The sequence below is a fragment of the Pteronotus mesoamericanus genome, unplaced genomic scaffold (genome assembly GCF_021234165.1).
Source record: "Pteronotus mesoamericanus isolate MK-2021 breed Mesoamerican mustached bat unplaced genomic scaffold, CSHL_Meso_final contig_27, whole genome shotgun sequence".
NCBI classification, from domain to species: domain Eukaryota; kingdom Metazoa; phylum Chordata; class Mammalia; order Chiroptera; family Mormoopidae; genus Pteronotus; species Pteronotus mesoamericanus.
In genome coordinates this window covers 19,666,472-19,692,968 of record NW_026555115.1, presented here as the reverse complement: position 1 = coordinate 19,692,968, position 26,497 = coordinate 19,666,472, and the positions used below count along the sequence as shown (strand labels likewise).

At 39.6% G+C, this 26,497-nt stretch overlaps 1 protein-coding gene across 1 annotated transcript in view; it reads left to right on the top strand.

Moving 5' to 3' along the window:
• GK5 (glycerol kinase 5) overlaps nt 1–26,497 on the top strand; it is a 125,038-nt gene that overhangs the window by 2,809 nt on the left and 95,732 nt on the right. Inside the window, exon 2 of the mRNA XM_054575089.1 lies at nt 23,444–23,537. Coding sequence (XP_054431064.1) covers nt 23,444–23,537 — 94 coding nt within the window. The remainder of the gene's footprint in view (nt 1–23,443; nt 23,538–26,497) is intronic.

Here is a 26,497-nt window from a genome sequence, read left to right as displayed (position 1 = left end):
GTGGAAAACAGTTTGGAATTTCCTCAAAAAACTGAAGATGAAACTGCCTTTTGACTGAGCAGTTCCACTGCTGGGATTATACCCTAAGAATCCTGAAACTCCAATTAAAAAGAACCTATGCACCCCAATGTTCATAGCAGCGCAATTTACAACAGCCAAGTGCTGGAAGCAACCTAAGTGCCCATCAGTAAATGAGTGGATCAAAACACCTATGACTGTTTTTTAACTACCAATTTGTACTTTTTAATCCCTTCACATTTTTACCTAGCCTCCCAAGTCCCCTCCTACCTGGCAACCATCATTTTGTTCTCTATAAGTTTGTTTCCGTTTTCTTAGTTCATTTATTTTCTTTTAATTAAAATTTTTTTCACTGTATATTTTTCCATTACCTCCCGTCCCCTTATATGGACCTCCACAACCACCCTCCAGCATGACCACCTGTTGTTCATGTCCATGAGCCCTTTTTCCTTTTTGCTCAATCTGTCCACACTCTAACCCCCACCCCAACTAGCTGTCATCCCACTCTCTGTCTATGAGTCTTGTCTCTATTTTCCTTGTTAGTTCAGTTTATTCATTGTATTCTACTTATGAGTGAAATCATGTCGTATTTGGCTTTCTCTGTCTGACTTATTTGCATAAAACCATCTAGGTCCATCAGTGCTGTTGCAAATGATAAGAGTTCATTCTTTTTTATGGCCTAGTAATATTCACTAATATTCTATTGTATGTATGTCCCACAGCTTTTTATCCACTTGTCTATCGATGGACACTTGGATTGCATTCATATCTTGGCAGTTCTAAGTAATGCTGCAATAAATATAGGAATTAATATATATTTTCAAATTAGCATTTAGGGTTGCTTTGCATAAATACCCAGAAGTAGGATTTCTGGGTCTTATGGTAGTTTTATTTTTTAATTTTTTGGCTATTACTGTATACTCTTTTTCATAGTGCCACATCAATTTGCAATTTCCAAGTCCTTGCCAACAGTGGTTGTTGATTTATTAATGATAGCCATTCTGAGAGGTGTGAGGTAATATCTCATTTTAGTTTTAATTTGCAGATCTCTGATGATTAGTGATGTTAAGCATCTTTTCATATGTCTATGGGCCATCTGTATGTCCTCTTTGAAGAAATGTCTATTCGGGTTCTCTGCCAATTTTCAAATCAGATTGTTTCTCTTTTTGGTGTTAAGTTGTATGAGTTCCTTAAATATTTTGGATGTTAACTCCTATCATTGGTGAATATCTTCTCTCTTTCAGTAGATTATCTTTTGGTTTTGTTGATAGTTTCCTTCCCTGTGCAAAGACTCTTTAGTTAGATATAGTCCCATTTGTTTATTTATTTATTTTGTTTCCTTTGCTTGAAGAGACACATATTCAAAAAAATATTACTAAGAACTGTCAGAGAGTTTATTTCTACGGTTTCTTCTAGGATGTTTGTGGTTTCAGTTCTTACATTTAAATCTTCAGTCTATTTTGAGTTTATTCGTGTATCTGGTATAAGAAAGTGGGGTAGTTTCATTTTTTTGCATGCATATGTCCAGTTTTCCTAACACCATTTATTGAAGAAACGATTTTTATCCCATTGTATATTCTTGCCTTGTTTGTCTCAATTGACCATATAGGCCTGAGTTTATTACTGGACTACGTATTCTACTCAGTTGGTCTATGTTTTTTATGCCAGCACCATGCTGTTTTGATGACTATAGCCTTGAAAATATTTTTGATATAAGGTAGCATAATACCTCCAACTCCATTCTTTCTCAAAATTGTTTTGGCTGTTCAGGGTCTTTTATAGTTCTATTTAGACTTCTGGATTATTTTCTCTAGTTCTGTGAAATACAACATTGGTATTTTGATAGGAATTTCATTGAATCTGTAGATTGCTTTGGGCAGTGTGGACATTTTAATTATGTTAATTCTTCCTATCCAAGAGTGTGGTGTATACTTTCACATATTTGTATCATTCTCAGTTTCTTTCTTCAGCATTTTATAATTTTCCAAGTACAGGCCTTTTACCTATTTGGTTAGATTTATTACTATGTGTTTTATTTTTAAATTTTTTTGACGTGATTGTAAACAGGATGGCTTCCTTAGTTTCTCTGTCTGGTAGTTCATTATTGGTGTATAAAAATGCAGTCAATTTCTAAATATTTATTGTGTATCTTGCTGCTTTACTGAATTCATTAGTTCTAGTAATTTTATGGTTTTTTTTAGGGTTCTATACATATAGTATGTCATCTGCAAATAATGACAGTTTTACTCCTTCCTTTCCAATTTGGGAACATTTTATTTCTTTTTCTTGTTTGATTGCTGGGGCTAGGCTTCCAATGCTATGTTTAATAGAAAAGACACTATGTCTTGTCCTTGATTATAAGAAGAACAATTTTAGTACTTCACTGTTGGGTATGTTGTTAGCTGTGGGTTTGTCATATGTAGTCTTTATTATGTTGAAGTATGGTCCTTCTGTCCCTGCTTTTCTGATAGTTTTTTAATCATACATGGATGATAGATTTTGTCAAATGCTTTTTCTGCATCTGTTGCTATGATTATATGATTTCCACCCTCCATTTTGTTTATGTGGTATAGCAAATTAATTGACTTGTAGATTTTGAACCAGCCTTGCATCCCAGGAATAAATCTCACGCATGTTGTGTGGTCTTTTTACTGTATTGCTGGATTGGGTTTGCTAATATTTTGTTGAGGATTTTTGTATTTGTGTTCAGGGATATTAGCCTATAATTGTGTGTGTGTGTGTGTGTGTGTGTGTGTGTGTGTGTGTGAAGCCTTTGTCCAGTTTTGCAGTCAAGGTAATGCTGGCCTCATAACATTAGCTTGGGAGTCTTTCCTTCTCTTAAAATTTTTGAAATAGTTTGTGAAGAAGAAGTACTAGTTGTTTTTTGAATATTTGGTAAAATTTACCTGTGATGCCATCTAGTCCAGGGTTTTGTTGTTGGGAATATTTAATAACTAATTCAATTTCATTAGTAGTTAGATTTTCTGGTTACTATGAACCCTGTCTTAGATTATTGTATGTTTCTAGGGATTTATCTAATTTTTTCAGATAGTCCACTATGTTGGCATATAATTGTAGTCTTTTCTTATGATCCTTTGTATTTCTGTGATGTTGTCACTTCTCTTTCATTTCTGATTTTATTTATTTAGGACCTCTTCCTTTTTTTTTTTTTTTTAAGTGAGTTTGCTTAAAAGAGTATGAATATTGTTTCCGTTTTCAAAGAACCAGATTTTGGTTTCATTGAATTTTGTATTTTTTTAGACTCAATTTCATCTATTTTCACACAAACCTTTATTATTTCTCTCCTTGTACTCACTTCTGCTTTTGTTTATTCTTCTTTATCTAGTTCCTTTAAGTGTAAGGTTAGATCATTTATTTGAGATTTTTCTTGTTTCTTGAGGTAGGCTTGTACTGCTATGAATTGCCCTCTTAGACCTGCTTTGGCTGTGTCCCTTATATTTTAGTTGTTGTGTTTTCATTATCATTTGTCTCAGAGTATCTTTTGATTTCTTTCTCAATATCATTGTTAACTCATTCATTGTTTAGTAACATGTTATTTAGCCTCCTTGTGTGTTTTTCAGTTTTCTTCTTGTAATTGATTTCTAGTTGTAAATGGGGAAGATGCTTGGTTTGTTTTAAAACTTATTAAATTTACTGAGACTTGTTTTGTGTCCTAACACGAGATCTATCCTGGGAAATGTTCCATGTGCGTATTTTGCTGCTCTGGAGTGTAATGTTCAATAAATAACAATGAACTCCACCTGGTCTAACATGTCATTTAAGGCTGCTGTTCCCTTTTTTATTTTCTTTATTGTCTGAATGATCTGTTGATTCAATTGGGTGTTATTGTCAATCTTTCCCTTTATGTTTTTCAATATTTGTTTTATATATTTAGGTGCTCCTAAGTGAATGTGTTAATGTTTCTAAGGGTTATACAACAGGTCTGTTGAGAAAGTATCCAGTCATATAGTTTGAAAAATAGAAACATTTATTGAAGAATATATGAAATACAGGAAACATTGTACATAGGACAATGACGCCTTGAGACCTAACACAGTTCTCCCAGCATCTCTTCCACTGTTCAAAACACTCTGCAAAATCCGTTGTCGGATTCATCATCAGCTGCCCTGTCGTATTTTCCCAAATCTCTTACCTTTCAAAGGTGATTTTAGTTTTGGGAAAAGCCAGAAATTGCAGGTACCAAACCTGGGCTGTAGGGGGACTGAGTCACCTGGGTGATTTGATGTTTCTCTGAAAAACTCTGCATGAGATATGATGCATGAGTGGGTGCATTGTTGTGATGAAGCTGCCGATTACCAGTAGCCGATAGCTGCAGCTGTTTTCATTGTATCGTATCTCTCAACCAGCCAAGAATATTGAGGGAGTGTGCCTTATTAATTGTTTGGCCTGGAGGGGCATACTTGTGATGGACAACACCTTCCCAATCAAAAAACACAGTTAACATGGTCTTGATCTTGCTGCAATTTTGCTACGTCTTTGGGCATGGAAAACCAGGCGACTTCCATTGGGACAACTGGACCTTCATTTCTGGATCATCGCCGTGGGCCCATGATTCATCTCTGGTTATGACCTTCTTGAGGAAATCTGAATCATTGGTAGTGGTTTGAATCAAGTCATTAGAAACTGCAGTATGATGTTCTTTCTACTTTTATAGCAGAAGCCCTGGAATGAATTTTATCATGACACATTTTCAGGCCAATATCATGTGTCAAAATCTAGGACACAGTCATTTTTGGAATCCCCAGATCAGCTTCTAATTCTTGTACTGTCAGTCACAAATCTTTGTGGTTTGTAGCCCTTACATGTTCAACATTCTCAGGTGTTCTGCTTATTGGAGGCCTTCTGGAATGTGAGTCACTTTCAACAGATTTTTGACCATCTTTGAAGTGTTTGTGCCACACTTTTATTTGCACTGCACTCATTGCATCATTCCCAAATGCCTTCTGAATCATCCAAATAATTTCTGCAGAGGAATGTTAAAGCTAAATGCAAAATTTGATGCAGATTCACTACTCGCTCAGGGATTTTGAATGCGATAGCCACACAGTACATATGCTCACTCTGTGGTGTCTATTTCCCCCACTGACAGTACAGTGAAGTTGTCATTGTTCATGTGTGTGCATTCCAGTCCACTCTCCTTGGCTGCCAGGTTACATCAATGTCGTACAAACTGTTCTCACTATGTTAACAATGGCTGGACTTTTTCTGGATAGACCTCGTATCCTCTTCTTGGATTGATCTCTTTATTATGTAATGTCCTTCTTTGTCTCTTACTGTAGCCTTTGTTTTAAAGCCTATTTTGTTTGACATGGTATTGCTATCTCAACTTTTAAAAAATTTCCTGTGGCATGAAATGCCTTATTCCATCTCCTTTGCTCTGAAATGGGTCTTCTGTAGACAGCACATACATAGGTCTTGTATTTCTTCCATATAGCCATTTTTTGTCTTTTGGGTGGAACATACTATCCATTCACATTAAAATTAATTATTGTTAGGTATGTAATTGTTACCATTTATTATTCATATTTTTGATCTTTTTTTTCTTAAGTTAAATCTTTTAAACATTTCTTGGTAAAGAAATCTGGTAGCAATTCTTGTTTGGAAAATTCTTTATCTGTCCTTTGATTCTAAGTGATAGCTTTGCTGGGCAGAGTGATTTTCATTTTAGGTCCTTGCTTTTAATCAGTTTGAGTCTTTTGTGCCTGTCCCTTCTGGCCTGCAAAGTTTCTGTTGAGAAATCATCTGATAGTCTTATGGGAGCTCCTTTGTAGATAACTAACTGCTTTCCTCTTGCTGTTTTTAAGATCCTCTGTTTATCTTTAACCTTTGGCATTTTAATTATGATGTGTCTTGGTGTGGGCTGCTTTGGGTTCATTTTGCTTGGGTCTCTCTGTGCTTCCTGGACATGTTTGTCTATTTTCTTTGTCAGGTTATGGAAGTTGTCAATAATTATTTCTTCAAATAGTTCCTCAATTCTTTCCTGTCTCTTTTCTCCCTATAGTACCTCTGTGATTCAAGCATTGTTATGCTTGATGTTTTCCCAGAAGAGCCTTAAAGTACCCTCATTTTAAAAAAATTCTTTTTTCTTTCTGTCATTCTGATGGGTTTTTACTACCTTGTCTTTTAAATTGCTGATTCAGTATTCTGCTTCATCTAAGCTGCTGTTGATTCCGTCTAATGTATGCTTTGTTTCAGTTATTGTATTCTTCATTTCTGACTGTTTTTGTGGTTTCTGTCTCAGTGCAAGACCTCACTGAGTTCATCTATTCTACCCTTAAGTTCATTGAGCATCATTTAACCAGTGTTTTGAGCTATGCATTGGGTAGATTTCTTGCCTCTCAGGGAATGACCTAGGTGGGGCAAACAGTGTTAGCCAAGTTGGTAGAAACTCAAATCTGACACTTGCCTGTGCCTGCAGGTTAAGTGGGGGTCTCAACAAAGAAACAATGGCAGCTACTAGCACCTCTGTCTGGCAAGGAGCTAGTCCTCTAGTTCCTCCCCATATGGCCCTGGTACTTTTGGAGCTGCTGTCTCTTTGCTGGAGCTTAGGGCAAGTGTTTAGGCAAGAGAGTCTGTGCTAGGGCTGTTTACCAGGACATAAGCCTACTGCAGCCCTTATCTTATCCAAACTGAATGTCCACAGATTTTTACAACCATATGTTGTGGGGATTCCTCCCCCAAGGACTGGTGCTCTGGTGTGGGGCTGGGACCCCTTGCTCCTCAGGGTGTGACCTCTGCAGCCAATATATCCATCCTGATTCTTAACTGACACACCATAGGAAAAACTTGCTGCTTTTCACATTTCTCTCACTCTTACCACTCTGAACATGGCTGCTTCTTTATATCCTTAGTTAAAGACTTCTGTTCAGCTGGTCTTTAGGTGGTTCTCAAGGGTGGTTGTTTTATAATTTAGTTGTAATTTTGTTATGGTCATGCCAGAAGGTGAGCAAAGCATTCATGTACTCTGCCATCTTCACCAGACATATTTTAATTGCTTTTTAAAAACTTTTGGTCCACAATGAATTAGAAGTTACAACACAACAACTAGTCCTTCAGATGGAGTGAGTTCTTAGGGAAAGAGAGTCTTGTTCTTAGCATCTGGCTTATTGCATCATGAGTAAAGACTAAATAATTGAATTGCATTTTATCAACTTAGAAATTCAGTTTGCTTCATGAGGCAGTATTGATGAGACATAGAACTTGTGGTTATTTGCTCAGTCGAAAATTATGCCTCTGATAATATTATCATGGAAAGAATATATAATAGAAACCCTTCTTACTATAGTATTCAATTGATATTGTCCCCCAAAATAGCTTTTTTAAAAAAAGAGAGAAAGAACAACTGAAAGATCCTGTTCATTTAGAGGCAGGAACAATATAGGCTGTGTTGGTCTTTTAGTTAAAATTATATACTCAAAACATGAATCCTTACATTAGCAGGATAGCACTAAATCTCTCAGAAAACTTCAATTTTATTTTGGCATTCACTTTTTAACTTTTTTTGATACACAGTTTTAGTCTTTTTCTGTAATTTGTATTAAAAATTTTTTCATGCCTACTGGTGGTGTAGGTAAAGAGTACCTGCCTCCTTCTACAACCACATCAACATTACAACTAAACTACAGAACAACCATCATTTATAACTAGCTGAACCATGGCTGTTACGGCTTACTGGATTGAGTGCTGGCCTGCGAACCAAAGGGTTGCCCGTTTGATTCCCATTCTGGGCACATGCTTGGGCTGGAGGCTAGGTCCCCAATTCGGGTGCATGAGGGACAACCACACATTGATGTTTCTCTTCCTCTTTTTTTCCCTCCCTTTCTCTAAAAATAAATAAATAAAATCTTAAAAAAAACTAGCTGAAATTGAGCTGCATGGAAGTCATACAACTAGGGAATTAAAGAAGCCACATTGAGATAGGTAGGGGTGGTGGAGATGTGCAGTGGGCTGGTTCCATACCCACATGTGGTGGATAAAAATTGGGAGGGGTATCTGAGCTGCAGAGGTCCTCCCTGGGGAATAAGGGACCCCAGTCCAATTCCAGAACCCCAACCCAAGGACCCAGTGCTGGGGAGAGAAGTCCTCATAATTTCTGGCTATAAAAACAAGCAGGGACTGAGGCTGAGAGACACAGAGTCTTCTGGAGTCCCAGGCAGCTCCTCATAAAGGACCCATGCACAGACTAACTTGGACTTGATCCTTCTGAGCTCCAGCATAGGGGCAGAAGCTTGAAAGGCACCAGAGACATACAGGGAGGAACTGAATTGTCCAGCATCAGTTTGAGTGCTGGGGGCCAGCTTTCTACCAGACAAAAGTGCTGGCAGAGGCCATTGTTCCTTTGATGAGTCCTCCCTCCACAGAGCCAGCAGGTAGGCACCATATCTGAGACTCCATCAACCTGGCTAACACTACTGGCCCCACTCTGACGATTCTCTAAGGCCCTGCTGCACCCAACTTTTGGGCCCACCCGAGCTGTTTTCAGTGGCTTTTTCATACAAATGGCTTGTTTTGGCTCATGCTTCCAATTTTCCTAAAATCTCTCAAACAAGGAGCATCTGGGGTCAGTGAGCCCCATACATCTTGCTAAGTTGCCCCAGGCCTGGCACTTGCAGCAGCTGGCATTGGTTCACAGCTTGGTCTCTTCTGGGCAGCTCCAAGTCCAGCAGAAGTAAAAGCTATCTGCAGGTTGCTTTGTTGCTTATGTTGCGTGGCCCTGGGCAGAACACAGGTGGTGGCTGACCTTAGCCTGCATCTCCCAGGAGGCCCCAGGACCAGTGCACACAGTGGGCAACTTCAGACCATGTTGAAACATCATCACCCAACCACCTCCACAAGCAACAGACTCAAAAGATGAACTCAGTGGGCACCAGAGCCCAGCTAAAGTAAGTCCTGTTCAGTGGGTTGGGGGCCTTCATAGCTGATGCTCCACAGTGGTCAGGGGTCCATGGGTCAGTGGTAGCAGTCAGTTCTTGCAGCTGGTTGGCCTGGCAGTAAATCCCTCCCCTTGATGTGCCAACAGCAATCACAGCTCAGTAGCAAGAAGAGGGTATGCACAGCCCATATGGGGGTGCACCTGAGTGCCCAGCTTGGGTGATTGGAGAGGCTGTTCCTTGGTTATCCTACAAGACACCTACTACATTAGACTGCTCTGCCAAGCCCAGGAGACATATCTGCTATACCTAATGCATAGAAAGAATCACAGGGAGGCTGACAAAATGAGGAGACAAAGAAACATGACCCCAATGAAAGAACAGAACAAAACTCCTGAAAAAGAACTAAACAAAATGGGACAAACGATCTACTAGATGGAGAGTTCAAAGCACGGTTTATAGGGAGGCTTAATGAACTTAGTGAGGAACTCAACAGCATAAAAAAGGATCAGTCAGAAATGGAAGATACACTAACTGAAATGAAAAATAATTTTTTAAAAAATTTTTTATTTATTTTTTCAAATACATTAGTCTCTGCCGACCTCACACCACTTTCCGTTGCCCCCTTCCTCCTTCTCTCAACTCTTCCCCTTTGGTTTTGCCCATGAGTCCTTGCTATATGTTCCTTGACTTTCCTCTTCCCTTCCTTTTCCCCGCCCCCGCTCCCTCCTTCCCTCTTGTCTCTGTTGATTTCTTTTCCTTTCAGTGTTGCTGGTCTTATTTTCCTTGCATCTTTGTATTGTTGGTTAGGTTCCACTTCTAGGTGAGATCATATGGTATTTGTCTTTCGCCCCCTGGCTTATTTCGCTTAGCATAATGCTCTCCAGTTCCATCCATGCTGTCGTGAAGTTTAGTGGTTCTTTTTTTCTTTCTGCTGCGTAGTATTCCATTGTGTATGTGTACCATAGTTTTTTGATCCAATCATCTACTGATGGGCATTCAGGTTGCTTCCAACACTTGGCTATTGTAAATTGTGCTGCTGTGAACATTGGGGTGCATAGGTTCTTTTGTATTGGCGTTTTGGTGTTCTTAGGGTATAGTCCCAGCAGGGGAATCACTGGATCAAAAGGCAGTTCCATTTTCAGCTTTTTGAGGAAATTCCACACTGCTTTCCACAGTGGCTGCACCAGTCTGCATTCCCACCAACAGTGTACTAGGGTTCCCTTTTCTCCACAGCCTCGCCAGCACCTGTTGTTTGTGGATCTGTTTATGATGGCCATTCTGACCGGTGTGAGGTGGTACTTCATGGTGGTTTTGATCTGCATTTCTCCGATGGCTAGTGATGCCGAGCACCTTTCAAATGTCTCTGGGCCCTCTGTATCTCCTCCCTGGAAAAGGGTCTGCCCAGGTCCTTTGCCCATTTTTTGAATGGATCGTTTGTCTTCCTGGAGTGGAGTCGCGTGAGTTCTTTATATATCTTGGAGATCAAACCTCTATCTGATGTATCATTAGCGAATATATTTTCCCATTCGGGTGGCTCCCTTTTCATTTAGCTGATGTTTTCTTTTGCCGTGCAGAAGCTTTATATTTTTCCAAAAAACTCCTCAACCTAATAAGTGTATTTGGCAAAACAGCAGGATACAAAGTCAACATTCAGAAATCAAAGGCATTTTTGTATACCAGCAATGCAATAGAAGAAGAAGAAATCAGAAAAAAATATACCATTTGACATAGCAAGAAGAAAAATAAAGTACCTAGGCATAAATTTAACCAAAGAGGTAAAAGGCCTGTACACAGACAACTATACAGCATTGAAAGAAGAAATTAAGGAAGACACAAATAAATGGAAGCATATGCCGTGCTCCTGGATTGGAAGAATTAATATCATCAAAATGTCCATACTACCTAAAGCAATTTATGAAGTTTCTCTTTCAGGTTGATTTCCAGCTTCAAGCCCTTGTGGTCCGAGAAAAAGTTTGGTATTATTTCAATTTTCCTGAATTTCCTGAGGTTTCCTTTGTGTCCTATCATGTGGTCTACCTTAGAAAAACTTCCATGAGCATTTGAAAAGAATGTGTATTTTTCTTCTTTGGGATGTAAGGTTCTACATATGTCAGTTAAGTCTCTTTGATTCAGTGTGTCATTCCGCGCCACAATATCTTTATTAATGTTTTGTTTGGAAGATCTGTCCATTTTTGACAGTGGGGTGTTGAAATCCCCTACTATCAGTGTGTTGCTGTCTATGTCTTTTTTGAAATCATCCAACAATTTCCTTATATTCTTGGGGGCTCCTAAATTGGGTGCATATACGTTTACAATGGTCATGTCTTCTTGCTAGATTCTTCTTTTAAGTATTATAAAGTCCCCCTCTGTGTCTCTTTTTATGGCCTTTGTTTTGAAATCTACTTTGTCTGATACAAGTATGGCAAGCCCGGCCTTTGTCTCTTGCCCATGTGCTTGGAATATTTTTTTCCATCCCTTTACTTTCAATCTGGGTAGGTCTCTTGTTCTGAGCTGGGTCTCTTGTAGGCAGCATGTGTGTGGGTCATGTTTTCTTATCCATTCAGCTACCCTGTGTCTTTTGATTGGGGCATTTAGTCCATTCACATTGAGAGATATGACTGATAGAAACTTACTCATCTTTTCTCTTTGTACCTGTGTTCCTCTCTGTCTCATTCTTTTCCTTCATCTGCTTAAACCAGTCCCCTTAGCATATCTTGGAGTGCTGGTTTGGTAGAGATGTATTCTTTTAGCCTTCTCTTGTCTGGGAAACTCCGTATTTCCCCTTCTATTTTAATAGAGAGCCTAGCTGGGTAGAGCAACCTTGGCTATAGACTCTTTCTTTTCACGACTTGGAATATTTGTTGCCATTCCCTTCTAGCTTGTAGTGTTTCTGTTGAGAAGTCAGCTCCTAGGCGTATCGGGGCCCCCTTGTATGTTACTTTCTCCTTCTCCCTTGCTGCCCTGAAGATTCTCTCTTTGTCTTTGACAGTTGCCATTTTAATGATGATGTGTCTTGGAGTGGACCTCCGTGAGTCTCTCTTGAGTGGGGTCCTCTGTGTCTCCTGTATCCATGAGAGCCTTAACTCCTCAAATTGGGGAAATTTTCCATCATTACTTTTTTTGAGGAGGTTCTCTCTCCCTTGCTCCTCTTCTTCTCCTTCTGGTATCCCTATTATGCAGATATTATTGCGTTTCAGGTTGTCCTGCATTTCCCTAAATGCCTCTTCAGTCTTTTTGAGTCTTTTTTCCATTTCTTGTTCTTTCTGGGAGCTTTTTTTTTTTTTTTACCTTCTCCTCCATCTCACTGATTCGATCCTCGCCTTCTTCCAGCCTGCTTTGGATTCCTTCTCCTGTGTTCTTCAATTCAGAAATGGTATTCTTCATATCCTTTTGTGTCTTCTTGACAGTTTCTGTGCCCTTTTCCAGGTTGATATAGTTTGTTGTAAGATGCTGATAGTTTCTCTGCAGTTTCTCATAGTTATCTTTGAGCTGGCTGAGCTCATTGAGCTTCCTTAGAGCCATTGTTTTGAATTCAGTATCTGATAGTTCCCTTGCCTCTATTTCATTTAGCTCTCTCTGTGGGGAGTCCTCTTTCCACTTATTTGGGGGGAACTTGTTTTTCTTCCCTTTTTTGTGAGAGTCTGTTAAGTAATTTACTTATTTTTTTTATTTATTTTTGCTTCTGCTTCAGTTTGGCTGTCTAGATTTCCTGACTTTGTGGATTAAACTTCTATGGTTGTAGGTGGGTCTTTTTATTTATTTATTTAGTTATTTTTCCCTTTACTTTTCTTTCTGGGCCTGCCTCTGATGATGTCAGTTGTTGAGCCTATATGACCTTAGGTTGTTTGTTTGAGCCTTCCAGGAGTCTACTGTCTGTGTCTGATTCCTGCTTGGGGCAACTCTGTGACCCCTTCGGTCAGGGATGGACTATATTTGGGATCACTCTGCACTCTCATGCTGGCTCCTTGAGCGTGCTCCCCGGTATGGCAGGATCCTGTGCCTGCCGGCGCGCGCGTACTTGCCCCAGCCTAGTGGGGTTATTCGCTACCTCACGTACTGGTCTGGCCCCCCTGGCCAGCGAGCTCCCCGGCACTGGTCAGTTTAGGGTCTTCTATTGTGTGTTTTCCCCACTTTTGACTCTTTGGGTGCGTTGCTTGCCCTCGCCAAATGGGGACTACGGAAATGGGAGGAAGTCGGCTCCAGGACTCTCTGGTTAATCCTGTCTCCAGTCTCTCCTCCAGGGAATCTCGGCAGCTCTGTGACCCCTTCGGCCCGGGATCTACTAATTTTGTGGGCTGCTTCGCAATCACGGGCTGGGTTGGTCAATTTACGCCTGTCCTTGCCGCCCTGTGCACTCCCTCGCAGGCCATATCGGTGCCAATCTGTGGGATGCCTTGCCAGCCCGCGCGAGCCCTTGCCAGCCTGCACAGGTCACATACATGCTCGCCAACCTTTGCCGGCTACTCGGCGCGAGTGTGCGCGCCTGCACTGGGTGGTTTTGGGGTGTCTATGTGTGCTTTTCGGCTTTTGGCTCTTTGGGGCTGTGGCCTCTTCCCGCACAATGGAGACTATGTCAAGGAGAAGGAGTCAGGACTCCCCGTTTCCTCTTCCCGTTCTTTCCCCAATGCCTCCGTCTCCAGTCTCTCCTCAAGGCTCTTCCAGCCAGTCTGCACTCAGTCCCCCAGCTCACATGCACAAGCTGTGTGTGGATAGCACAAAAGGCAGGTTAATTGATTCCCTTATGCCTGAGCGAGATGGTAGCTGCAGAGTGGGATGTGCGTTATCACCGGGGCTCCACCGGCCGCTGTCTCAGTTCTCTTCACAAAGTTTTCCTCACCAGTCTTTTCCCAGGCACCAGCCCACCCTGCTGCCGCCTCTACCAAGAGATCAAGGAGGGTGGCTGTCACTGCAATTTTTGCGTTTGCCCTTTAAATGTTTCTCTGCATCCCCAGCCACCTGTCTCTGGCAGAGAGCGCCCCTAAGCTTTTCGGGGTTGCGTTTTGTCTGTATTTTCTTGGTTTTAGCTGCTGTAGTTTAGAGGTCCGTGTTTATGATTCAGACCCCGTTCTTCTTGGGGGGGAGCTAACTGGCCGTTTCCATGTCCCTCTGGTGCTAGTGCCCGTGGGCACCCAGCCCACCCTCTCGAGCCTCCACCGCACTTCTCACCCGTTGGGATGTGTGAGTCGAATCCACTGTCCGCGGCTCCAAGGCTCCTCTCCCACTATTGTTCCATTGTTTTCCAGGTGATTACTCCAATATTTAGTCGCAATTCCAGTTTGGTCTTGGGGGGAGGCAGTCAGCGTGACTCCCATTCACTCCTCCGCTATCGTAATCCTGTGTGCAAGTCTCAATGAAAAATAATTTATAGGGAATCTGCAGTAGAGTAGATGAAGCTGAGAATCAAATCAGTGATTTAGAATATAAGGAAGCAAAAAACACCCAATGAGAACAGCAAAAAGAAAAAATAAACCAAAAAAGTGAGAGTAGTTTAAGGAGCCTCTGATAAAACTTTAAGTGTATTTGCATCATGGGTGTGCTGGCAGGAGAAGTGAGAGAGCAAGAAGTTGAAACCTATATGAAAAAATAATAATAGAAAACTCCCCTATGTTGGTAAAGTAAATCAACATGGGTCCAGGGAAGGCAGAGAATCTGAAACAAGATGAACCTAAAGAGGTCTGTATCAAGATATATCAAAGTTAAAATGCACATGGTTAAAGACAAAGAGAGGTTAAAAGCAGCCAGAGAAGAGCCATTAGTTACCTACAAGGTCACTCCCATAAGACTAATTGCTGATTTCTCAACAGAAACTTTGTAAGCCAGAAGCGATTGGCAAGAAATATTCGAAGTAATGAAAAGCAAGGACCTACAATAATTAGCAAAGCTGTCATTTAGAACTGAAGGACTGATAAAGAGCTTCCTAGACAAGAAAAAGCTAAAGAAGTTAATTGCCACCAAATCAGTATTATATGGAATGTTAAAGGGTCTTCTTTAAGAAGAAGAAGAAGAAAAATAAAAATATGAACAATAAAATGGCAAGAAGTATATCTCTATCAACAAATGAATCTAAAAAACAAAATAAATGAACAAGCAGAACAGATACAGGCTCATAGATACAGAGAACGCTTTTGGTGTTTACCAGATGGGAGGGGGTTGGGGCATGGGTGAGAAATGTAGAGGGATTAAGAACTGCAAATTGGTTGTTACAGAATAGTCATAGACATGTATAAAGTGTAGTGTAGGGGATATAGTCAATAACATTCTTTTTTAAAAATATATATTTTATTGGTTATGCTATTACAGTTGTCCCATTTTTTTGTCCCCTTTATTCCCCTCCACCCTGCACCACCCATCCCCCCAGCATTCCCTTCTTCCCTTAGTTAATGTCAATAGGTTGTCTTGTAAGTTCTTTGGCTTCTCCATTTCCTAAACTATTCTTAACCTTCCCCTGCCTATTTTGTACCTATTATTTATGTTGCTTATTCCCTGTACCTTTCCCTCCATTCTTCCCCCTCCCCTCCCCTCTGATCTCCATTTCTATGAATCTGTACCTGTTCTAGGTGTTTGCTTAGTTTGTTTTTGTTTTTGTTTTTTAGATTCAGTTGTTGATAACTGTGAGTCTGTTGTCATATTACCGTTCATAGTTTTTGATTTTCTTTTTCTTAGATAAGTCCCTTTAACATTTCACATAATAAGAGCTTGGTGATGATGAACTCCTTTAACTTGACCTTATCCAGGAAGCACTTCATCTGCCCTTCCATTCTAAATGATAGCTTTGCTGGATAGAGTAATCTTGGATATAGGTTCTTGACTTTCATGACTTTGAATACTTCATGCCAGCCCCTTCTTGCCTGCAGGGTTTCTTTTGAAAAATCAGTTAATGGTCTAATGAGAACTCCTTTGTAGGGAACTGTCTCCTTTTCTCTTGCTGCTTTTAAGATTCTCCCCTTATCTTTAATCTTTGGTAATGTAATTAGGATGAGCCTTGGTGTGTGCTTCCTTGGGTCCAACTTCTTTGGGACTCTCTGAGCTCCCGGGATCTCCTGGAAGCCTATTTCCTTGGCCAGATTGGGGAAGTTGTCCTTCATTATTTTTTCTAATAAGTTTTCAATTTCTTGCTCTTCCTCTACTCCTTCTGGCACCCCTATGATTTGGATGTTGGAACGTTTCTAGTTGTTCCTAAGCCTCTCCTCATTTTTTTGAATTCTTGTTTCTTCATTCTGTCTGGTTGAATGTTTATCTCTTCCTTCTGCTCCCAATCATTGATTTGAGTCCCGGTTTCCCTCTCTTTACTGTTGGTTCCCTGAATATTTTTCTTTATTTCACTTTGCATAGCCTTAATTTTTTTCTCCATTTTGCGACCATGCTCAACCAATTAGTGAGCCTCCAAATAACCAGTGATTTGAACTGTGCATCTGATAGGTTTGGCTATCTGTTCATCGCTTAGCTCTATTTTTGGAGCTTTGATGTGTTCTTTTATTTGGGCCATGTTTCTTTGCCTCAGCAGCCTGCTACATGGGGAGGGGCAAAGCCTTAGGTGTTCGCCAGTTAGGGCAACACAGGTCACTGTGTTGTGATGCTGTGTGTGGGGGAGGGGTCTTAGAGGGAACAATGCCTCTTGCTCGGCTCTTGGCTGGCTTTCAGTCACTTCCCTCACTACCACAAGCAAATTGGGCCCTTCTGGTGCTGATTCCCTGGGTGTAGGGTTTGTGTACATTCTCCTGTGAGGCTGCAAGTTGCTCCTGCTGCCACAACTCCCACGGGTTTTTACCTCCAGTGGTTTTGAGGCTTTCTTTTCCTGTACTGGAAACCTGGATTGTGTCGTCTGCTTCGCTCCCCAGCTGTTCCTCCCCATATATCTGCACGGAAATGTGGGACTGCCCAGTCCGCCAGCCAGCACTTCGCCCGCCTGGTTCTCCAGCCACTGCCTTGCTGCATGTACTCCCCACATGGGCTGCCCATCTCTGCCGTTCCTACTGGTGTAGATGAATGTTTCTTCTTTATCTTCTTGGTTTTTGGACTTCCATACAATTCAATTTTCTGGCAGTTCTGGTTATTTTTTGTTTTTAAATTTGTTGATGTCCTTCTTTTGGTTGTGTGAAGGGGCAAAGTGTATTTGCCTATGCCTCCATCTTGGCCAGAAGTCCTCAATTCATATTCTTATAACTATATTGGTGTCAGATTTATTGAGATGATCACTTAGTAAGTTATGTAGTGTCTAATTATTTGGATGTACACATGAAAGTAATATAATGTATGTACTGTAGTTGAAGATAAAATGATAAAAAATTAAAAAAACAAAAAATAAGTAAAAAACTTTATGAACTCTTAAATATTGGTGTCATATTTTAAAACAGTATTCCGAGTTGAAAATCCCACATTTGAATATTTGATGTTTTTAGTTTTTCAAAATGGGAAAAGTTTCATGTTTCCCTTTGGATCAGCATGGCATTGTGATGATACCATGATAAATAACATCTTGCTTGAAAGAATAGTATAGAAAGTCCACTCCAAAGAAAACAGTGTAATTGCCACTACTGTGTATCCTCTGTGCACTCTTGGAAACATCTTTTGTTTTTAATCAACAAAACAAATTTTCTTCTTAGCTTTGATTATATGCTTGAGCCAGTTTCAGTATGGTTTGATTTCAGTATTGTGACATGTATGGGGATGTTGGTGGAGTGGGGGGAAGTGACTATGTAGTGCAACCATCAAGCCTGAAGGTTTGTAGTCTTGAAACAAGGATATCTACATTGAGTTTTTTGGGGATGAGAAAGTGTTTATTGTAGTTGAGGCTTTATAGTCAGTGGTCATGAAAGTCTTACATAGAAAGTAAAAAATATTATTTGATAAAATGGGAATAGATTTTGTTAGATATGTTTATTTCTGATGAGCTCACTGGATTGTTTTCTTTATATCACCCCAATGTTCTCCACATTGCCTCTGTTTCCTCAGAGTTCTTTTTTTCTTTCTTTCCTATTTTGGCCTTTTCTTACATGTTAAAGATTGTCCTTAAATGATGATCTTTGATTGGTTACCTGTTCATATATTCAGTACCTTATCTTACTCTACTCAGCTACATCTGGTATTTGCAAGTAAAGAACTTCTCTGATTTATACCCTACCCCCAACCCTGCCCCATCCCCAGAGTAAACATCTTACCTTCTGCCTGGTTAGGGAGGGGCAGTGAGCTGGCCGGAGAAGGTGAATTGGAGCTTCTAAAGTCTTTGAACCATCTTTTGTTTAACTCCATCTGGTATCCCAGCCTTTGGAGGTACGTGTAATTTTCAGGACTCTACTGTAGAATCTCTGCCAGAGGTTGAGCACACATGTGGTGTAATTTGAGCGGAGAGTGAGGTATCAGTTTTCTTCTCTGTGCTTAGCCATATGCCATGCACCCACTCACTGTTGAAATTGAAACCATTTCTTAAAACCTGGTCTGAATGTGCTTGCTCTCTTCTCATTGTCCTGCATAAACCATTTTTATGTTTTTATTTCAACTGATTCTTGAGAGGAATGGTAGATAAAACATGTCTGTACAAGCCATAGGTTCCTTTTATTTTATTTTTAAAATCAATATATGCTAAAATTGCCTTTTTGGTAAATACATTCTGTGAGTTTTAGCACATGTATAGGGATAACACAGAAGACTCCCTTGTGCTACTTCTTTGTAGCTATGCCCTCCTCCTGCAGCCAACCTCTGATAGCTGCTAATCTATTTTCCATGACTATAGGTTTTCCTTTTTGAGAATGTCATCTAAGTGGAAGAATACACTAAATAGCCTTTGGAAACTGGCTTTTTCAGCATTTTTCCTTTGAGATTTGTTCATGTTGTATCAATAATTCATTCCTTTTTATTTCTGAGTAGTACATTCATTTACCTATTGCAGTATATTTGGGTTTCCAGTTTCTGGTCATTTGAAGAGCTACTATAAACATTTTTGTGCACATTTTAATGTGAACATAAGTTTTTATTTCTTTATGACAGATACATAGGAGTGGGATTGTTGAGTTGTAGGGTAAGTGAATATCTAATTTGTTGTAACAAGAAATGCCAAACTGTTCCAGAGTGGCTGTACTATTTTGCATTCTCATCACCAATGTGTAAGAGTTCCATTTGTTTTTCACCAACACATGACATTATTAGTGTTTATTTTATGCATTCTAATAGATATAGTAATATTTCATTTCTCTAATGGTTAATGATGTTGAATATTTCTATGTGCATATTTGCTGTCCATATTTCTTTTTTGATAAAGTGCCTGATCAAGTCTTTTGCCCATTTTTAATTGCACTGTTCGTTTTCTTACTGTTGAGTTTTGAGATTTCTTTATATATTCTGGGTATGATTCCTATATTGGTTATATGACTTACAAATATTCTCAGTCTCTGCACTTTGTCTTTTCATTTTAATAGTATCTTTTGCAGAGTAAATGTTTTTAATTTTTATGAGTGCAGTTTATTAATTTTTTGATAAAAAATCAAATTAGATTTTATGAATCATACTTTTGGTGTCATATCTAATTTTTCATTTAATGCCAAGTCACAAAGATTTTCTCCTGTATTTTTCTTCTAAATGTTTTACAGTTTTACATTTAGATCTACTGTTTTGTTTTTGTCTTTTTCTTAATATATATTTTACTAATTATGCTATTACCATTGTCCCATTTTTTTCTCCCCTTTATTTCCCTCTGTGCTGCATGCTTCCTCCCACCAACATTCCACCACCCTTAGTTCATGTCCATAGGTCATACATATAAGTTCTTTGGCTTTTCCATTTCCTATACTGTTCTTAATCTCCCCCTGTCTATTTTGTACCTACCAATTATGCTTCTTATTCCCTGTACCTTTACCCCATTCTCGCCCCTCTCCCTGCCCTCAGATCTACTATCTTTTGAATTAATTTTTGTGTAAGATGTGAGGTTAGGTTGAAGTTAATTTTTTTCCCTAACCTCATGTGAAGTTAATTACACATGAATATGTAATTGTTCCAACTCTGTTGAAAAAACTATCTTTTCTCCATTGAATTGCCTTGTACATTTGTTAAAAATTAATTAGCTATATTTGCATGGGGCTATTTCTGTACTGTATTTTATACCATTGATCTCTTTGTTTTATGCTAGTAGCACACCTATTTGATTATTATAGCTTTATAGTAAGTCTTGAAATTGGGTCGTTTGTTTCTTCCAAAATTATCCTTTTTGATATTTTTTAGCTATTTGTTCTTTGTACATTTCATATAAATTTTAGAATCATTATGCCTATATCTACAAAAAATTCTACTGTAACTTTGATATAGAATTGTGGATTATAATTCCTTTAGCACTTTCAAAATGTAGAGCTATTTTTTCTTGGCTTCATGGTTCTGATGAAAAATCTATAGTCATTTGGATGATTGTTTCATATATGTAATGCATCTGGCTGCTTACAAATTTTTGTTACTGGTTTCTGTCATTTTAATTATGCTGAATCTGGATGTGTATGACTCTTGTTAGGAGTTTTCTCAGCTTCTAGAATGTACATATTCGAAATCTCACTGAACTTGTAAAGTTTTTAGCACTATTACTTCCCTGAAGTAATATTTTTCTGTATAGTATTCTTTTGTTCCTCAGGGACTCTGATGATGTAAATATTAGGCTTTTTGCTCTTTTCTTTAGGCTTTATTCATTTTTTTCAATTATTTTTTTCACTCTGTTACTCAGAATAGATAATTTTTATTTGTACATCTTTAAGTTTATTGACTTTCTTTGGCTATCTGCATTCTACTATTGAGCTCATCCAGTATATTTTTATTTTAATTATTATATTTTTATTTTCAAATTGATTTTTCAGCTTTATTGAGGTATGATTGACAAATGCTGTATATATTTAAACTGTACAATGTGATGTTTGGTATACCTATACATCGTAAAATGATTATCACGCTCAAGCTAAATAACATATCCATCACCTCACAAGACTACCACTTGGATGTGTGTTGAGAACTACTTAGCAAATTTCACGTATACAATACATTATTAACAACTATAGTCACTATGCTGTATATTAGGTCTTCAAAACTTATTCATCTTATAACTGAAAATGTGTAGCTTTTAACCAACATCTCTCATTTTCTCCTATTCTCTTAATTATTGCGTGTGTGCGCGCGCGCGCGCGCGCCCGCCTGCTGCTGCTGCTGCTGCTGCTGCTGCTGCTGCTGCTGCTGCTGCTGCTGCTGCTGCTGCTGCAGGAGCGTGGCAGAGAGCGCAGCGCTCCCTGAAACCTGAGGGAAACTGGCAGGGGCCAGCTGAGGTGGGAGTAGGGCTCCGAAACCTGCAGAGCTGCTCCCGGGGTTGTGGCGGATGACAGGGAATAAACACAAAATGTTGCAAACACTGCTCTGCCGGGAAAGCAGACAGGGCACTTCCGTCTTACTGGAGAAGGCCGTGGTACATCCTCCTAGTGGGGAAGCCCCATCGCCCTTTGTTCCAAGGCTTTTATTGAAAAACTTATCAGTGGTCTAGGCAACAGGAATGCATATGTATAGTCGTTATATTAGCATGTTAAGTTTTACAGAGAATAGATACCTTTAAGAAAACAAGTGACAGGAATTCACTGATTTACATGGGTCTGAGAGGAGACCAGTCTAAACAAAAGAGAATGAACATAAGGGCAAGTGCCTTAATGATAAAGGGTAAGGGGTGTAAATAATGTGAAGGTCCTTCGCAGCATGAGCTGGCCAGAGATCTGAGGGAGGAACAAAGCACACTCTGAAGAATTTACTTTTAGACCTGATTACCCCCCGGACCCGGCAGATCTGATTTAAGGCTGTTTTTCCTGCACTGTTTCAAGCCTGAGCCAGGCAGGGGGAGGGAACCGCCAAGAGATAAGGAGACTGCTTCTTGGCTGCAATGAGGATTCCAGCCTGTCCAAGCCAAACCGAGAGGTGTGGGGGCCTTTTTATCCCTTCTCCTTGTCCCCCAATTTCTTATCTGCTGCCCATATCGGTCCATACCTGTCTTAGGTTGCCCCTCTCTCTCGAGGGGTCTTACACATCATTGGCAGGGACCATCCCAAGGCAAAGCAGAGGGAGAGGGGCTACGCCCCTGCCCAGAGTAACAGTTCAAGTCACCTCAGGAACCTGTTTCTCCAAGGCCTCCTGATTATTTCCAGCCTTGGGGCCCTCCAGCCTGTTACAGCTCCTGAAACCAGGGCCAGGCATTTTCCAACATAATTATTTTTAGAGAGAGGGGGAAGGGATGGAAAGAGGGAGAGAAACAGTGTGTGGTTGTCTCTTGCACGCCCCCTACTGGGGACCTGACCTGTAGCCCAAGCATGCGCCCTGACTGGGAATCAAACTGGCGACCCTTTGGTTCACAGGCTGGCACTCAATCCACTGAGCCACACCAGCCAGAACAAAAGCTGGAGCTTTTATTATGTTATTTTGCCAGGCACTTTCCACATGTAGGGCTAAGCTTAAGGAGCATGCAGAGATATAAAACCTATGTGGGTATACCTTACCCTGTTTGACCCACAGCTCCTTTAATGGAGAGAAAGTTCACCCTTCTTGGTAGTTCAGATGCTTATGGTTACTGCTGCAGCCACCACTATGGGTTAGCCAGTATACAACAGCATGGAAACAAGTGGTAAAAAAAGAAAAGAAAGATGGAGGCTTTTTCCCATTCCCTCTGTATGTTAGCCAAAAGAAGAGTGCTTCTCTTTGGGTTTTTTACTGCATCCTGGGACCCACTTGTGGTTTTCAGGCCCCTTAAGTCCAGGCTAGGTGATAACAAAAGAAAAACAGGAAACTTACTGCCAGTCCAGTGGTCCTTGAATTCCTTTTTTTTTTTTCTTTCAGGGTTTCATTTATTTATTTTTAGATAGAAGGGGAGGGAGGGTAAAAGAGGAGGAGAAACATTGAGAGCTCGCCCGCACCCCTGCCGGTGACAGAACCCACAATCCAGGCATGTGCCCTGCCCGGGAATTGAACCTGAGACCTTCTGCTTTGCAAAAGGACAGCGTCCAACCAAATGAGCCACATCTGTCAGGGTGGTGATTGAATTCTTGTCTTCTAACCCATTCTGCCAGCCCTGTATACTTCTTTGAGTCCACAGATAGCTAGCTGCCCATGCATTCTGTTCCGGTTTTATATCTGCATTTAGTGGAAGAAACATGGTGCAGTACACTTGCTCCAGCATAGTCTGAACTAGAACTTGGTATTTTATTTGTTAATTTTTCATTTTTAAAAGTCTGACTTTTTTTATTACAAAAATGATACCTCTACATTGTAGAAAACTTGAAAAATAAAGATAAACTTGGAAAATAAAGGTAAAATAAAGCAAGCTAAAATCTTCTGTAAACTCCTGAAATAAAGAAAACTAGTATTATTTTGGTGTATCATTCTTTTTTATTTCATATAAATATATTTTTTACCTTAACAATAAAAATAAATTAGATAGTACGTAAAACCATGCTGTTCATGATTTTAACCAGTAATTTTAGCACCCAGGTACTAGTGACTTGATCTAATGTTTTTACTAAATCTCTTTTCCATAGGTAGAGTGTCTTTGTCCTCAAATTGGCTGGGTTGAAATTGATCCTGATGTTCTTTGGCTTCAATTTGTTGCTGTAATAAAAGAATCTGTCAAAGGTAATTGGATATAAAAAGAAAAATAGTAAAGTATATTTTGTTTGTAATAAAAGTTTTCCTTAGGAGTTTATAGGATTTTATGGGTTTCCTAAGTTATAATTATACCCATAGTATTTTACTGGGGTCACAGTGTCAATCAGTTTTGATCAGGAATGGCAAGGCAAACAAAGCCTTATTTGGGGGTCAGAAACATACATTTGATTAGGAACCCCAACTCTGTTCCAAACATGAAAGAGGTACAGAGTTTATAAAGAAGAAAAAGCAGGCCCTTTTTCTGTCTTGTGCAAAAGGCTTATATAAGTTGCTTTGAAAGAACTGTGATTGGTGCTTATAAGCAAACTTGCACTATGCTATACACCATTAATTGCTTATGTATATTGCTAGGTGAAAAGTTTAGTTTTAAACAGAGAGTTCAGTGATGTAGAGTTGAGTTCTAGAAACTGTATCAGGATATAGCCCTTTGGTTTAGCCCAAGTTCAAACGTTCAATTTCAGGTGGAGGGTGTGAGTAGCTAGGTTTCCTGGGAGGCCCTTTGGCTCCATTTTAGATTGCTCTCATGACAATATCAACTCCATTTTGCTGGGTTTTTTTCCACAACACTTTCCCAGTAATTTTCAGGGGACATTTGCAGTATATAATGAACCACTTTCTCAAGGAAAGGTAACAGCAACTCTGTCCTCTGCTTGAAGCTTTTTTACAGCCACATTCTAAAAGGTTCATCTTCCTTCTTTATTCCAGGCTGTAGCTAGTGCCTATTTGATTTCCTGTGGTGTACAAAACACCAGCCGGTTATAAACAAAACTGCAACACAGTTCCTGTTGGCAGGAGTTACAACTGAGTAACCTTTATTATAAAATAATTTTTTTTTTTCTGTGTGGCCTCCTGATGCAAAGTGCTTTCCTGGCTGCAGCTGTGATCTGAACTCTTAGCTCTTTTAGAACGTTAAAAAACCTTTTTAAAAAACATAGTGAAAAATGACTTGTAAATTCTGAAAGATCTTTCATTTAATTTTTCTGGCCGAATTACTTCTCATCTTTTTGGTTTGTAATATTTCAAAACCTATAAAAAATTTGCAAGAACAGTGCATTGAATACTTGTATTCCTTTCTCTGAGAATCAGACATGTTTTGTAATGTTTATTGTATCATCCTCTACACATTTTTTTTTTTTGGCTGATCCTTTTGAGGATTGACTGTGACATACTAACCTGTTATCCCTAGATACGTCAGCATTATTTCCAAACAAAAGGAGTATTCTCCTATATCACCAGTGTAGTTACCACACAAGAAATTTAACATTGATACTTTGTCAACTGATGGTAGTTGGTGCCAATTCAATGCCAATAAGAATTCCCATTTTGAAGTGTGGTGAAGGAAACTTCATTCAGTGCAAAACAGCTCAATTGTGATACAGCCAGGCTGTGAAAATAGCATAACTGTGGAACCGCTCAGTTGTAATACAGCATGGTTGTAAAAACACCACGGCTGCCCTGGGGCCAGGCTTCTCTGTGGCTAGGCAGCTCTCCTGTACTCCAGCGGTCTGCTTTGTTCTGCACTGGTCTGCTAGGCTCTGCTCTAGTGAGACATCTTCAGTGTTTCAGCTCAGCCAGGGAAACGAAGTCTTCAGTCGTCTGTGGAAAGAGAAAGTAGAAAGTAGACTCCCAGAGCCAGAGGGTAGCTGGCTTATATGGACAGAAATTCCTGCCCCTGATTTCTGCCCCTGATTGGTCTGTTCATGCAAATGAGGATTCCAACTCCTTCCAGTTTGCTTAGTTCAAAAGACACTTCCCTGATTGGTCAGAATGGAACTGCTCTGATTGGTCGGTGAAGATGGTAATGGGGGATTTAGCTGTGCAGCTCCAATTGGGTAGGGAAAGCCTTAGTCCTATTGGCTGAAATAGAATTCCAGAGCTCCCTTATAAGGGCTGGCTCAGATGGCAGAAACAGTGCAGGCAGGCAGTTCAGTGCAGAGGTAGCTAGTTTAGTGCAGATTTCTTCATGGAATGCAGTTTTGAGAGGTCTGTGACCAGAAATGGCTGGTCAGCTCTTTTTAAAAAAAAAAAAAAAAAAAAAAAAAAATTGAGCCCACTTAGCTACCAGGAGCCCTTCTTAGTAGGTATATTCTTTCTCAGGGTCTGCAACGATAATAGTTTCTAATACTTAGTCTTGAATATTTCGCTATTATCCCAGCCATTAATAACTTTTGTTTTCAATCCTGAACCCAACTAAAGATGAGACATTGCATTTAGCAGTCAATGTGTATAACCTCCTTTAATCTAGATCATGTTCTTTGTGACATTTACAATTTACAAACTTATAGACCAGCTTAGTAGACTGTTCTGCATATTGGTGTTGTCTGATTATTTCCTCATGATTAGGTTCAGATTAAGAATTTTTGGAAAGAGTGCTGTGTCGGGGGTGATTTGTCTTCCTCTGCTCAAATTCAAGTTTCGTCTAATCTGCCCAGTGGGGTAAAAACACTTTTAAAAAGAACATCACAAAAAACTTGATATATTTTAAGATATTTGGACAAAAATCCCAACTATGTTTTTATCTGTATCCTAGCATCTTTTTATTTGGAAAATAAGATCTGAGTTTTAATAATGATACTAGTTTTGCTGGGGACTTTTCTTTGTTGTCATCTATCAGCTTAGCTTCTATTATGATTGATCATTGCTTAAATTGAGATCCAGTCTTTTAGTATTATCAAGAAGAAAATACAATCTCACTTTTAATAGTGTTTGTTTTTGCTAACACTTAAAGCAAAAAGGCCATTTTGTTATTAGAATATGACCTTTTTCCCCTTTAAGTAAAAAAAAAAAAAAAGCGAAACTACACCATCATCTCAGTAATGCTTTCTTTATTAGCTCCAATTGTGTTATTAATATTCCAGGTGGGTATTGGAAATGCCAGGGGGAACACTTTGTAAAATATATGATTGTTTAACCACTATGCTGTACAC